The 15,901-nt window shown below is 39.3% G+C and overlaps 1 protein-coding gene across 1 annotated transcript in view; it reads right to left on the bottom strand.

Moving 5' to 3' along the window:
* ELMO1 (engulfment and cell motility 1) overlaps window positions 1-15,901 on the bottom strand; it is a 427,005-nt gene that overhangs the window by 259,782 nt on the left and 151,322 nt on the right. Inside the window, exon 7 of the mRNA XM_020788158.3 lies at window positions 13,271-13,306. Coding sequence (XP_020643817.2) covers window positions 13,271-13,306 — 36 coding nt within the window. The remainder of the gene's footprint in view (window positions 1-13,270; window positions 13,307-15,901) is intronic.

Below are 15,901 nucleotides of genomic sequence, written 5' to 3'. Positions count from 1 at the left end.
AATAATAATAATAATAATAATAATAATAATAATAATAATAATAATAATACCACCACCACCTTGTGGTGAAAGAAATTTTCAGAAGTAGTGAAGATAGAGATGTAGATGATGATACATGTAACAAGAACTAATAAATTATGCTAAGGATTAGATGAAGCTCCTCCCACTCCACACACCTGGTATATATCTATAAAGTAACAAGCTCACTTACAGTTCCTTAAGTTTGGCAGTACACAAGACACTTTTTAAAAAGTCCATTTTAGAACAGCACTGGGAGACATAGGGACCTTAATCTTTCCCAGTGCACAAATGCTTACATAGATATTTGGTGAATTCACATTTAACACCAAACCACAGTTAAGCATTATCTAATTCACAGTTTTACTCTGATTTAAGGAACAGATTTTAAAAACTAGTTTGGGGAACAGAGTGTCTGAAGAACTATGGATGGAGGCTTGTAACATTGTCCAGGAGGCAGCAACAAAAGCCATCCCAAAGAAAAGGAAATGCAAGAAAGCAAAGTGGCTGTCCAACGAGGCCTTAGAAATAGCAGAGAGGAGAAAGGAAACAAAATGCAAGGGAGATAGGGAAAGTTACAGAAAATGGAATGCAGACTTCCAAAGAATAGCAAGGAGAGACAAGAGGGCCTTCTTAAATGAACAGTGCAAAGAAATAGAGGAAAATAATAGAAAAGGAAAAACCAGAGATCTGTTCAAGAAAATTGGAGATGTTAAAGGAACTTTTTGTGCAAAGATGGACATGATAAAGGACAAAAATGGTAGGGACCTCACAGAAGCAGAAGACATCAAGAAGAGGTGGCAAGAATACACAGAGGAATTATACCAGAAAGATCTGGATGTCCTTGACAACCCAGATAGTGTGGTTGCTGATGGTGAGCCAGACATCCTGGAGAGTGAAGTCAAGTGGGCCTTTGAAAGCATGGGTAACAACAAGGCCAGTGGAGGTATTGGCATTCCATTGAACTATTTAAAATCTTAAAAGATCATACTGTTAAAGTGCTACACTCAATAAGCCAGCAAGTTTGGAAAACTCAGCAGTGGACAGAGGATTGGAACAGATCAGTCTATATCCCAATCGTAAAGAAGGGCAGCGCTAAAGAATGCTCAAACTACCGTACAATTGCACTCATTTCACACACTAGCAAGGTTATGCTCAAAATCCTACAAGGTAGGCTTCAGCACTATGTGGACCAAGAACTCCCAGAAGTACAAGCTGGATTTTGAAAGGGCAGAGCAACTAGAGACCAAATTCCTAATATGCACTGAATTATGGAGAAAGCCAGAGAGTTCCAGAAATACATCTACTTCTGCTTCATTGAATATGCAAAAGCTTTCGGCTGTGTGGACCACAGCAAACTATGGCAAGTCCTTAAAGAAATGGGAGTGCCTGACCACCTTATCTACCTCCTGAGAAATCTATATGTGGAACAGGAAGCAAGAGTTAGAACTGGATATGGAACAACTGATTGGTTTAAAATTGGGAAAGGAGTACAACAAAGCTGCATATTGTTCCCCTGCTTATTTAACTTATACAGCGGTGCCACAATTTATGACCTTAATCTGTTCCAGAAGATGGATGTAACTCGAAATGGTCGTAAGTCGAAGCACCATTTCCCATTGAAATGTATTGGAACGCAATTAATCTGTTCCAGCCACAAAAAACAACAATCCCAAAAAATGAAAATATAAAAAAATTAAGTACACAGCAGCCACGTCCGATGGCGCTGGGGCTTCAAAAAACAAACAAACAAAGAAAAGTACCCAAAACTAAGCACACTGCAGCCCCTTCCGAAGGCGCTGGGGCTTTAAAAACAAACAAACCAAAAATAAACATCACAGCAAGCTGAAAAAATAAACACACCAAAAAACAGCACAAAAACATAACCCCCCTGCAGCCCAAACCCACCCTGCAAAGCCATGTAAATGTACTTACTTAGAACCAGAAAGCAGCACCTGGCAGTCCCAAGCCTCCTCTGATGCACACTCTCTAATTGCTGGGGCGAACAAGCTACAAAGAAGCAGCCTCATTGCCACCTAGAGTTAGCAATTTGAATTTCCCACCTTTTTCCCTGCCTTTTTCTGTTTGTAAGTGGAAGCTCCGGCCACAAGTTGAAGCAAAATTTTCCGGCCGGAGCTTGTCGTAACTTGAAATGGTGATAAGCAGGGACGTTCATGAGTTGAGGCACCACTGTATGCAGAATACATCATGCGAAAGGCTGGACTGGAGGAATACTGAGCTGGAATTAAGGTTGCTGGAAGTAATATCAACAACCTCAGTTATGCAGATGATACCACTCTGATGGCACAAAGCGAGGAGGAATTAAAGAACCTCTTAATGACGGTGAAAGAGGAGAGCGCAAAAAATGGTCTGAAGCTCAACATCAAAAAAACTAAGATCATGGCCACTGGTCCCATCACCTCCTGGCAAATACAGTGGGGTCTTGACTTAAGAACGGCTTGAGTTAAGAACATTTTGACTTAAGAACCGCTCTCATAGGAAAATACTGACTTGACTTAAGTACTTAGATTTGAGTTAAGAACTGAAAAAAACCCACGTGGGAGGCAGGGAAAGTGCAAAATTTGAACTTTCAGTTAAGTGAAAAGGGTGCCTGTCTGCTTCCTCACTCCTCCCAGCATTTAGAGAGTGGATTGGGAGTCTTCAGACTGCCTGGTACTGCCTGGACTATATTTTCCCTGCCTTCCCTGAACCTTTCTTGACCTAAGAAAAAAAGAAACAAAATATCCCCCTCTAGTGGTTGAAGGCGGAATAGCAGCTTCCCATTAGTTTCTATGGACGGAAAAGAGCAGATACGGATCAAATGGTTTTCAATGCATTCCTATGGGAAATGCAGATTTGACTTGAGAACTTTTTGACTTGAGAACCGCCTTCCAATACGGATTAAGTTCTCAAGTCAAGACCCCACTGTAGAAGGGGAAGATATGGAGGCAGTGACAGATTTTACTTTCTTGGGCTCCATGATCACTGCAGATGGGGACAGCAGCCACGAAATTAAAAGACGCCTGCTACTTGTGAGGAAAGCGATGACAAACCTAGACAACATCTTAAAAGCAGAGATATCACCTTGCCGACAAAGATCTGCATAGTCAACGCTGTGGTTTTTCCAGTACCGATGTATGGAAGTGAGAGCTGGACCCTAAAGAAGGCTGGCCGCCGAATTATTGATGCTTTTGAATTGTGGTGCTGGAGGAGACTCTTGAGAGTCCCCTGGACTGCAAAGAGAACAAACCTATCCATTCTGAAGGAAATCGACTCTGAGTGCTCACTGGAAGGACAAATCCTGAAGCTGAAGCTCCAATACTTTCACCATCTCATGAGAAGAGAAGACTCCCTGGAAAAGACCCTGATGTTGGGAATGAGTGAAGGGGACAACAGAGGACGAGATGGTTGGACAGTGTCATCAAAGCTACCAACATGAATTTGATCAAACCCAGCAGTGGAAGACAGGAGGGCCTGGCGTGCTATGGTCCATGGGGTCACGAAGGGTCGGACACGACTTAATGACTAAAACAACAACTCACCATCTCTCTTCCCTTTCATGTGCCAATGTTTCCCTCTTAGAGCAATCTTTTCCCCCTGTCTGACATAATAGCACCCTAGCCATAATATAACATTTCCCTGTTGATTTACAATACAGTGGTGCCTCGCTTGACGACGTTAATTTGTTCCAGTGAAATCGCTGTAGAGCAAAAACATCAAACGAAATTTTAAAAAAACCATTGAAACGCATTGAAAACCATTCAATGCATTCCAATGGGCTGAATACCTGCTCGTCCAGCAAAGATCCTCCATACGATGGCCTTTTCAGTTCCTGTAAAGCAAGGAATCCGTCCTAGAAAACAGCGGGGGGCCATTTTCTTCAGCCAGCAGCCATTGTAAAGCAAAAATCGGTTCCCGAAGCAGGGAACCGATCATCGCAAAGCGGAAAAACCCGATTTAGACCATCATTTTGCGATTGCAAAAACCTAATTGTATAGCGATTTACTCGTTAAGCGAGGCACGACTGTATATTAATCTGTGAATTTACTAATCCTAAACCTTCATATAGTTAGGAATAAGATTTAGGATTAGTAGGTTAATAGATTAATACATTATAAATCAACAGGGAAACAATATGCAATAAGATGTAGAGAATGTCAATGTAAGTTGAAGGTTAAAAAAAAAAAGGAGACTTGCACCAGAACAAAGGTTCAGGGGTTTTTATAAGCAGCTATGCCCACCTTTCAGCCAATGAGGGGAAAATAACTTCTGGTGTCTGTGCCTGCTTCTAGATTTCATTGATGCAGACTGACATCATTTACAGGTTTCGCTCTCGCCTCAGCCACCCCTCCCTAGGGAAACCCATGGCAACCCCAACCAGGAGACATTGAATAATGTTCCCTTTCCCCTTGGTGTCAGAGTATTTGTAAGTTCCATTTCTCAAGGAATCACTACAGGGTACCAGAGAAATAAGTTTCACGTTCACTTCTTCTAGTAAACAGAAATCTAGCCCATTGCTTTCTAATCCATAGGAGCAAATGAGACTCAAAATACTAGGAATTATTACAGCTATTCAGAACTATCAATTTCAGATATATTCGAAGCTACCTAAATATGACACTTATTCAGTGAAGTCAAAACATTTTCAAATCCAAATGCATATCTCTAATATGAAGTACCATTAAGTGCTACTTAGATTATCTGACAGCTCCTCATATATTAAACACAGATAAAGAGTGAACTTTGTAGCAAAAAAGAAGAAGCAGAAAAAAATTGCATCTTCACGCATACTACATAAGGTATGCTGCACAAATTATGGTAGCAGCTACTGTTTTGGAAGTTTGTGCATGTTAAACTTAGCAGTTAGCCAAGATGACACAATGACACCTATTATAGTATTGCAGACTAAAATAACTGCAGAATACTCTAGCATTGTAGGCTAACAAAATATATATTTAAAAACTCACACATAATGGAGAAATAACAAGAGTATCCTCCTAATTGAGAAACAAGACACCATCACACAAAATGCAATCTGAAAAACCCATGCTCCCTAACGTTCCCCCGCTCCTTAAAATTAGCTGTGAATATAAATGTCACTAGAGATGGCTCGCAGTTTTATTAATTTGTTATTGCCTCCTCCCTCAAAATTGCTACTAGCTATGATTTGGTATAAATAGATATGATTCCAGCAGTTCGAAAGCATGTAAAAATGCGAGTAGATAAATAGGTACCACCATGGTGGGAAGGTAACGGCATTCCATGTCTAGTCCCGCTGGCCGTGTGACCACAGAAACCATCTTCAGACAAACGCTGGCTCTATGGCTTGGAAACAGGGATGAACACTGTGCCCTAGAGTCGGACACGACTTAGCAAATTGTCAAGGGGAACCTTTACTTTTACCTATGATTTGGAAAAGGGCACATATGTTAAGTCTAGTTTGGCAAGCACTTCTGCATTTCTATGTAGGAAAAAATCATCCTTAAGCCACTAGATGTCAGAAGAACACCGTAAAATCTTCTCCAGGAAGGCCAGCAAAGTTGATGGAGGCAAAAAAATAATAATAATACTGTGTCGGAAAGTTGAGACTTCAGAGAAAGAAACTAAATTGATGATACTCCAATCCTATTCCACAAACCTAGGTGGAAGTGCTACTCAAAACAATGGAACTTGTTTGTGAGAATCTGTGCACACAGTTGCAATGCCAGGACTAATTATGAGGTGTGCAGATTTATGGTTTTGGATTGCACCTTCCAGAACTCCCTTGAGAGCACAGGAATCAAAACACAAATCTACACAACTCCAACCCAATTTATATGCGACAGCTTCAGCTACAGAAACAGCTTCCAATGGGGAAAAGCCAGTCTCTGTGACGCACCTGTTCGCATGACAGTGCATGATGGACATAGATATAATGACTGGTATATTTCCCTTGTGCTCACATTTCCTACATGATTATCTCTTTGGGCTACAACTCCCAGAATCAAGTAAAGTTTCCAAACTCTGCTTTGTATCAAGTTAGACAAACAACCTGGCTATTTTTCCACTCTTGCCTACGGCTGCCTCTATATCCCAGCAGTGAATCAGGTCTTTTGAATCTTCTATTTCCTCTTCTTTTAAACTACACAGTTCTGGGACGTTCTGCATGCAGGACGTGGACTACTCTACCACCAAGTCATAACCTCTCCTTTGGCATAGGAAATGTTTTTATGCTGCATAACAAATTCAAGCTGCCTCAACTGGTGGTATGTTCTCTTGGTTTTTATTACACAGAGCCCACTCATCTGCCAAGGAACTTAAAATGGCTTGCACACTGTTCTTGAGCGAGCCATCTCAAAACCTAAGTAGCTTAAAGGGCCAGACCTACTCATCTTCAACAGGGTCCTGTATGCAGTGCCTTCTTCAGACTCACCTCTGAACACATACATTCAGTGCCCACTAGTCATATGTGATGGCATGCACACAATTCCAGCATGGAAGTACTTTGCATGATGCAACTTTTACTTCATGCATGGCCTGCTCAGGCAGCAGTCCGTAACATATTGTACTTAATGTATTATTCTTGTATTTTTGGTATCAGGAGTAGAGAGAGTCACATGTGGAATTTTTCACCTTGGGTACTAGATACCCTTACTTGAAGAAGGGAAGGAAAATTTGTTGCTTCTCCTCTGGCAGCAAAATAGCTTGGGCTATGCTGAATAACTGAAACATCAGATGGTAAAAAATGCAGCACGGCAAAGGCAGTTAGATGAGATGGAAAACCTGGATGACTTTCTTCCAAGAGATGCATCTCACTGCTAAAAACAGTTTCGCAGGCTGTTGCAGAGCAATGCAAAGCTCATCTGGCTAGTTATACTTTGCTTCAGGGTGAGGTCATCTCTGGAATTTCCTAACAATGACCTCATATGTCGCTATGAATATTTGAGTACAGCCTTGAACACTGAAGTGTGATTCAGACTCTACAATGTATTCAAGACAGAACTTAGAATCAATTATTACTTTTTAAAAATTAAGTGACACCATTAAATATACATATCATTTAAATTTAGATCAAACACTGTCTGTTAACTACATCACTCCATCTGTTGCTTGAAAAACAAAGGTTTCTAATTAGAGGAATACAGGACTCATCAGTGGAGGCAAGTCAATCACTGAGGATAAGCTTAGCAGTGAAAGGCCATCACCTCAGCTGACTGAGTAAATTTCCCTGCCCAACTCTAAAAGATAAAAATAAAATCCCAGTGAAATTCAGTTTTACTTTAGAAATTTTAATAATTGCATAATCATGCAGTCCTACTAACACATGGAATCACAGATGGAAATAGAGTCCCTGTTTAAATGTTATTTTCTTAAGAGAGACTCAGACCAGCAGGCACAAATAGAACACTATTAACTCTAAAACGCTAAATCCAGCCTCTGGGATTAGAAGGAGACGTTTTGCTCCTAGTTATATGGATCATAAATTCCCTAACATGGAACACTTTTGTTCAGGATCACACCTGTAAGAGAATGGAGGTGTGAACCAGCAAAACTGGAATCTAAAATGTGTATCCAAATGTAGAAGAAGAGATACCTTTATTTAGACAACTAAAAACAAAACATTCAATGCAAGCAATGGAAGTATGTTGCCATTCCGGAAAGGCAAGGTTACTGCTATCAGTGCCACTGTTATCTTTGCTACACTAACTGCTGTATTTGCTGCACAAACTGCATTTGTTCTTAATTTATACAGCATTTTCATCACACAATACATTGCACTATCTTTGGTCATGGTTCAATTGAGAGAGAAATGTGCATATAGCTGTGCCGTATCAGCTGTTTTCTCTGCGTCAATTATGATTGTCCAAGATAAGAAGTTATTCTGTCTCCCATGTGTATCAGGGAGATACACTGAAGCCCACCTTCCTTCTCTGAAGCCTGAGATTTCTTGGTGGCACCTTGACTGAGCTGTGTAACTGTGAAATGGGGGTGGAGATACATGCATATTTCTTCAGTATGTGAGTTGTCCATATGGGCAGTTACACAACTTGCAGTTCCTTCCACATGGCCCATTCTCATACAATTCAGATAGTGTCTACAGTTGAACTACATGGTTCCAGCCCACTATACAATTACCAATCTTTGCAGCAAATGACTTGAAATATGACATTATCTTATATGTCTGTGTACAACCTTTAAGATCCACTGGAGAGGTCTCTTTTTTTCTATCTTCCTAATGTGTAAATCACGTTCCTTAGGAATCTGAAGTAGGTCCTTCTCAGTGACTTCTCATAAGTTCTAGATGTCCTGCCAAGAAAAGTCCATTTAACCTGATTTTTGCAGCCTGTATATATTTTTATACAGGCAGATCTTTGATATGTAAACAAATGCTGGCTCATGTAAAGAAGTTATATTTATTTTTACCTACTCCTTTTTATTTTGTATTTTTTGATGGTTTATTACATTTATTGTATGTATGTTTTGTTGTTTCTTGTTAGCAGCCATGTGTACCATATGGTGAGATAGGCAGAGGGTATCCTTCTTTATAAACAAATTTTTTAAAGGGACAACTGTGTTATTCTATGAGAGCAAAACAACAAAAAGACATGTGGCATCTTTAGAATGAACAGATTTATTATAGCATGAGCATTTGTGGATTGTAGCCCACTTCCTTAGATTTGCAGACTATAATTATTCATGATTATACTCCATGTATCCAAGAAAGTGGGCATCAGTCTACAAAGTGTATGCTATATTAAGGCTGTTAGTCTTAAAGGTGCCATGTGACTTTTTGTTGTTGAATAAACAAACAAAAATTCTTCAAGAAAAAGGTTCTTTAAACCAGAGAGAGGCACAACGCATTTCTATGATTCATATTTTTGAATAAAGATTTCTTGCAGAAGTGAAACAACTGATATGAAATAATATAAGATACAAAAGGAAAAAAAATCTAGTGTCAGAAGTGAGTACAGTGACCCAAACAAGTTTCAGTAACAAGCAGCAGCTCTCTTGCCTTGAACTAGAGATCAGACGGAAAGAATGCTGCATGTCATTCAGGCGCACCATGTGCTCTGTTATTCAGTTGTGACACAGAGACAAATCCAACACAGTGAACCTCTGGGAAAATATTAAGACTGTGCCTTCTGGAGACACTGTAAATGCTTTGTCAAGAATATATATGTATCCAATTCTGAGCATTAGAAATATTCAAGATAGAAAAGTAATACTTCTAAAATTATTTTATCCGGTGTGAAAACTTATATTGGTCAGAACTTTGATTTGAAGCTGATCTTTTCTGCCTTCTCTATGGCATCCACAATTCTCACAGGTCTAGAGAACCAGTGCAACAAAACCTTAGTATTACATTAAGTAGAGCCTGGAAAATTGTAAACTTTTTGGATATCAACTTCCAGAAATATCTATGCTGGTTGGAAGATTCTAGGACTCCAAAACTGGTTCTAAACCTGTTCCCCGGCCCCAAAGTCTCACATCAATGTAAGTCTTCTTTCTATTTACCTAAGTTATTCCTTCTCTCCCACAGAATTCTAGGAATTATATTTTGTGAAAAGAGCTAGAAAATTGCTCACATTCAACTCTTTATTTCTTTTGGGGAAGGCATCACAGTTAGAATAATTTTCTGTTACAGAAGTACTCTTTCTTTCTTTGTTTTAATTCTTTTTTTGCAACTTATAAGTGCCACAATTAAGGAAAACTGGTATCACTGAGAAATCCACATTTGAATGTTGCAAATATAGGAGCTATTCATTTGTCCTTAAGGACTAGAATTTGACATTCAAATACTTGGCAAACTATTTCAAGGCAATATTAGAACACTTATGCTTTTTCACATTACTGTGTGCACCCACTTCCTCAGACTATTGTCATCTGCCTTATCTTTTTCAAACAAATTCTACTCACAGAATTTCTCTTTTAAACCATTCAAACACCGATCTCTCTTGGCAACACATACAGAGAAACAAGAAAAGGTCAAGTAATCTTTTTGCTATTCTTGGCCTGTTGCCTTCTTGTGTTCCGGCTTTCACCTTTCTTAACCCCTACTTTATCTTTTTATTTCCCAAGGACTGCTACCTGCTTTGCCCTTCACAAACATAAGATCTGTTCTATCAAAGGCAATGAATATCTCATTCTTCATGCTGCACCCCCTTTGTGGCATTAGGGCATTTCAGCGTAATCACTAACCCCATAACTGCCTGACAGCACTGACTTAAAACAAACAAACAAACAAACAAACAAACAAAAGGTGTTGAGGCACCTACTAGAGGTCAACTCAAGTGAGGGGTACAGAGCAATGTCAAGTTGCTGGTTGTAAATAGCCATGTGTTCTGCAAAGTCTGCTCTGTCCCACTAGGCCTGTCATTCTCAACAGTTTTCCCCCCCATGGCTATAAACACAATCGTGATGTTTATCCCATGGCCCTTGTTTGTTTCAACAAACACAGAGCTCAGGCGAGTATCCTAACAGGTCCTTTACCTCGCTGCCACCAGTTGATCTCTTTATTTATTTATTTATTGGACTTATATACCGCCCCATAGCGCTACAAGCACTCTCCGGGAGGTTTACAATTTTTTAATTATACAGGCTACACATTGCCCCCCCCCCCAGCAAGCTGGGTACTCATTTTACCGACCTCGGAAGGATGGAAGGCTGAGTCAACCTTGAGCCGGCTACCTGGGATTTGAACCCCAGGTCGTGAGCACAGTTTTACCTGCGGTACAGCGTTTTAACCACTGCGCCATGAGGCTCATACCAACTATGTGTCCTATGAAAGACTGAGGTCCATTCAGTACTTAACTTTGAAATAAAAACAGTTTTATTGATTACAAGTTGTTTCCAGAATAATTCTTAAATACATTCTTAAAGTTACATAAAGCGTTCAGTATTTTTCTTTAACTCCTATCTTAACAAATGCCAATAACCCTCTCACTATTCACTTTTAAACTTTCTCTCTGCCTCAAAACCCAAACCTTCTCTTCAAATCTCTCTCTTTTCTCTCTCTTCCTTATCTGCCTCCTATCTGCTACCCCCTTCTATATAGCTTCTATATAGCTGGCTCCGCCTCCCAACAACTCCCACTGATGCCGGCTAATACCATTACATATATTGGAAGGCAGGGTGTCTGCTACAACAATATGAAAGAAATACAGATCCAAGCAGGATTGTATAAGTCACATAATAAACCTTATATGGCTTACCTCATGTTCTGCTTCAGTCTGAGAACTGCTTTGCTTCTAAATTTTCAGATTATGCTTTTGTTAGTTGTGTAACAATTTACTGCTTTTACTGCTTAATGCTTTGTTGTAGTTTATTTTAACTGCTTATACAATGGCCAGAAAAGTGCTTTAGCACTAATGGGATGGTATACAAATTAAAGTAATAAATAAATTATAAGGTGTGTGAAGAAACAATATATAACTCTTTCATGCACACTGCCGGCTGTGACATGTGAACGGTTCATACCCTAGCCAATTCCTGTTGTCTATGTTATTACTCAACACAGTGAATGAAATTTCACAGTATAGCAGCCCAAAACTAATTGCCATGTTGCCGTCTACAGTGCTAGCACTGCATATAATACCATTTAATTTCTGACAACCAACTACATAATATGTAAGTGGAAAAGGCATGTATATTAAGGCTCTGACTCTTCATCTGGGAGAAAACCACAATGGCTGAAATCCTGTTGCTCTAACTTATGCTGCATAAAACTGATCACATCACCAGCCACAGTGATTTTTTCATCCCACTGGTGGTGGTTTTCTGAAATTAACTCTCCTCCCATAGCCCCCAATGGCTCCTCCATGATGAAAGGGAACCCCCATGGAAACCTTGGGATCTTCCTGGGCAAGAGACTGGACCATCAGTCCATCATTTAGGTGGCATGGCATTTTGGAGCATGTATTAAGTCAAACATCAATCTGGAAGGGGGGGCATGAAAACACTGTGAAAATTTAATAGAAGTCACAGACTTCCACTGGGTGATTGAGCCACAGTGAGCTAGGTATCTCCTCACTCTCCCACTCCTGTTTCAGGACTGTGGGGAGACTGTAAGCTTCTGCTTCTGATCCCAGTGGGATCCCAGCTCCAAACGTACACAGCTTATCCATATTTGTTCCTATTAGATAGACTTCAAACAAACCACAGTCCCCAGAGTTCTGATACCACGGGAGGCTGTGGTACAAGTGCTTCCTCGTACACAGCAAAAAAGGAAGTGAAAGTGGAGGAGTAGATGTGTGAGCCCAAGAACTGATGCAGCTCACTCCAAAACAGGGAAACAGGGAAGCAACCATGGTTTACTATTAATCTGAGCTTATAGATTCATTCAACTGCAGGCCATGCCCTCTATCTGAGACCAAAAAGAGAGAGCCTTTACCTGTAATGAGCAGCTGCAGGAGAGAAGTGAAATATTATTCCTTTAATTGAAACCAATATCCTTTATAGTCAGAAAAATAGAACTTTTAAATGAAATTTAAATCTGTATGCCACTAAAATCAATCACATTACTATGAGAAAATAAGGCACTGTAATTTTTCTGCTGGTTCAAGGCAACATATTCTAGACATATTACTAGATGCTGGTAATAAAAATAAATTTAGCCCTGAGAACCCAGTGTTCTGAACATGCTTGAGCACTGAGCCCCACCAAAACCTCCCTATTTCCTCTTCATCATTGTTCTCTTCACACAACGGACCAACTGATGAAGACTAGCTGCTTTAGTGAGAACCACGGGAAACTGTTCTTGTTCACATCTCCATTCATCTTTACACAGGCTGGATCTTTCCCTCTTCAGACTTATGAGTATCATGTAAAGACAATGACAATGGAAGTGACTGAGAGCGGTCACTCCCATCAAATTGTCCTGAGAACACCAGGCTAGCACCTGAAAATAGTGCATGTTTTTCAAGCTTATAATTAGATCCTACAACATCACAAAAGTGGTGAGGACTTTTGTTCTTTCAGTAAAAGAATGTATGGTTCAAAGAAGACAGAGCTCAGCTTTAGCAGTTACAGGCAAAGAAAGTAGTCATTCCACAAGCAATGCAAAAATAAGTAAATAAAATAAAAACAATCAAAAGCTGCACAATTAATCTTTGGCATGTAGCGTAGTTTTGTAGCATGTAAAGAGTAAGAAGCAGAAGCAGAAGATTTGCTGGACCAAAATATAATGAAATAAATAAAATCAGCGGGAAGGCCTGGAACTTAATCATGCAAAGAGGAGGAAGTTTGCAGGGTCATGAGCCAATCAGAATCTTACCAGGGCTTCATTATCTTCTGCAATTTCTGATATCGTCTGCAAAAATTTAAAAACTTTCAGGTAAGGAAAACATTTTAAGACATTTCCTTTTTCAGTCTCTGTATCAGTTTTACATCTTATGAACATAGCAAGAGAAACTACAGTTTGCAACAGTTATTATCATTTCAATAAATGGAGTTTTTCCAAGATCTTTAGTTATGAATTTAAAATAATTGCCAACAACTATTAATTTGCTTCCTGAAATTCAAATCAGTGATTTTGCAAACATGTCATCTTACCCACAAACTCTTAAGACCTAATTTTTAGGCTTAACCCTTTGTTTAAGCTGTTATAATGGACATAAAACCTGCTTACACAACTAGACACCACCACATCAAAACTACACCTGTAATTTTATATCCTTGTAAGGGATCAAAAGTTATAGTTTCAGCACTTCCTCCATAAAAATCATGACTCAATAATGTATTTTTAAAATAAAAAATGAAGTTGCATATTCACAGGTTTACTGCACCATTGGTATGTTCTTATGTCACTATAACAAGACTAAAAATATTAAGTTCCTTAAAATTCAGCTACAACATCAAGGAATCACTTTTAATGGCAATCTAACTTTGTGTGTTCCAGCACAGATAAAGTTAATGATACGGCATAATAACATTCCATCTTACCAAGATGCTTAATACCAGCAAAACACAACTGGACGCTGTCCTTCAAGATGGACCACAGAGACACAGGAATGCTCTGGATGTTTTTCCAGATAGCTACCATCTGAATTAATTGAATTCCCTTTCTATTTTTTGAAACATGGTTTTGAAAAGGATTTTTCAGATGTCAGCTCAGAACCATTATACAAATGTCTTCTCAGCCCATAAATGTTGTATTACTGCATGTTCCTGTTGTTGTTTTGGATCTTCAATTACTAGGGGTGGGGGAAGATCCTTTTGTAAAAGTTCTTCATCCTCAAGCCATAGCCTTTATTTTAGAAAACAATGCTCTTTTCAAATTGGCTTAAATGTAATATACAACTTGTACAGTGAAATCAGTTTAATCCTATTTCAAGCTAAAATATATGATTTTACATTTTACAGAAGCCCCTGCATCTTAGGATCAGCAGAGTATTGAGGCTATAAGCACCTCTGTTCACTCAAGTGGGTCTATCCAAATATGTATTTTCAATATTTTATTTTTCTAGTTCAAGACAGCTGGAGGCAAATGCAATCAATACTATAGTCTGAGTGATCTTCCTCAACCAGGACCTTCCTGAGCATGACATCTAGAGAAACAAACTGAATTCAAACTGATCCTGCTTGTCAGCGAAGTTAGTGTGAGGTTAACCAGACTGACTGGGCATGACTTTGTTATACATAATATTATTTCCATAGGTTGAAGTCACAATATTTGCTTTTGGAGATTATAAGTGAGGGTGCACACACTGAAATTAGTGGGCCGGAAGCATCTCCATAATTCATAGTGGTTTTGTGCTAAAACTGAGAGCCTTTTCAAAGTCCTCATAACTAAAAAAAATTCAAAGAACTAACTATAGACTTTTGCTGCTGTTAATTTTAATGGAAAACGAACATTTGAAAGGGAAGGGCAATATAATATTAAAGAAGAAAAGTGAAAGGACACTTGATTAGACATTTGCCTACCACAGAATGCTCACTGTTTGGCCTTGAAGGAACCCTGGAATACTTTGCTGGCTGTCTACCAAAAGTACAGAAGCTCCTTTTTAAAATTCCCCAAGCCACAAAGGCTTAATACTTGCTGAATGTGCACTCTAATATCTGCAAAGAGCCACTTCCAGCTGAGACAAATTTTACCCAGCTCTGACGAGACCAAATCTTTTGTGGCATCTTTGGCAACATCTCAGGTTATAGATCAAGAAGAGTCCTTGCTTTCAAAACCAGTTAGGATGACTTACGGGGAAACAGAGAGTGATTGTGTGGGGCTCCGGGGCTCTGCATCTTTCTGTAAGAACCTAAATCTTGCTTCAAGTTCTTGCTCTGAACTCTGTATGCAGATTAAATCTGCCCCAAATACAGGAAAATGTGATAATATACTTTGATTACAAGTTCCAGACTACCCTGCAACTCAGTAAATTTTGTAAAGAATTGAGCTGGCATAGATCCAAAAGGGTGTGGCACTGGTAAGGGAGGGAGAGAAGAACACTTACATTAAGAGCAGAAACCAGATTTGTATAGAGAACACATAGAACACACACTTGTTATTAAGCCTTATGCCCACTATGACATTGTCATTTTTGGATGAAAACACAGATTTGCAGATTGGGTGTACTCTTGGATTCAACCCTGCACCTAGATGTTCACATCTCTACAGTGGCCATGACTGCATTTGCACAGTTAAAGCTAGTGCTTAATCCTGGAGATGTCTGAACTCACCACAGTGACATGTGACTTAGTGAACATACTGCTTGGATTACGGTAACCTGTTCTAAGAGACAAAAACACCACAACCAGATTTTTAACTGGAGCTGGTTACAGGGATCATAAAACTCTCTTGTTACAACAGCTCAACTGACTGTCCATCCCTGGCACAATTATAATAAAAAAGTTTTTTAAAAAAAGCTTAGTGGTTTAGGCATCTGGCTGAGGAGCCAAAGGTTGGGAATTT

Source organism: Pogona vitticeps, chromosome 6 (genome assembly GCF_051106095.1).
Source record: "Pogona vitticeps strain Pit_001003342236 chromosome 6, PviZW2.1, whole genome shotgun sequence".
Classification (NCBI taxonomy): Eukaryota; Metazoa; Chordata; class Lepidosauria; order Squamata; family Agamidae; genus Pogona; species Pogona vitticeps.
This window is presented reverse-complemented; position numbering and strand designations above follow the sequence as displayed.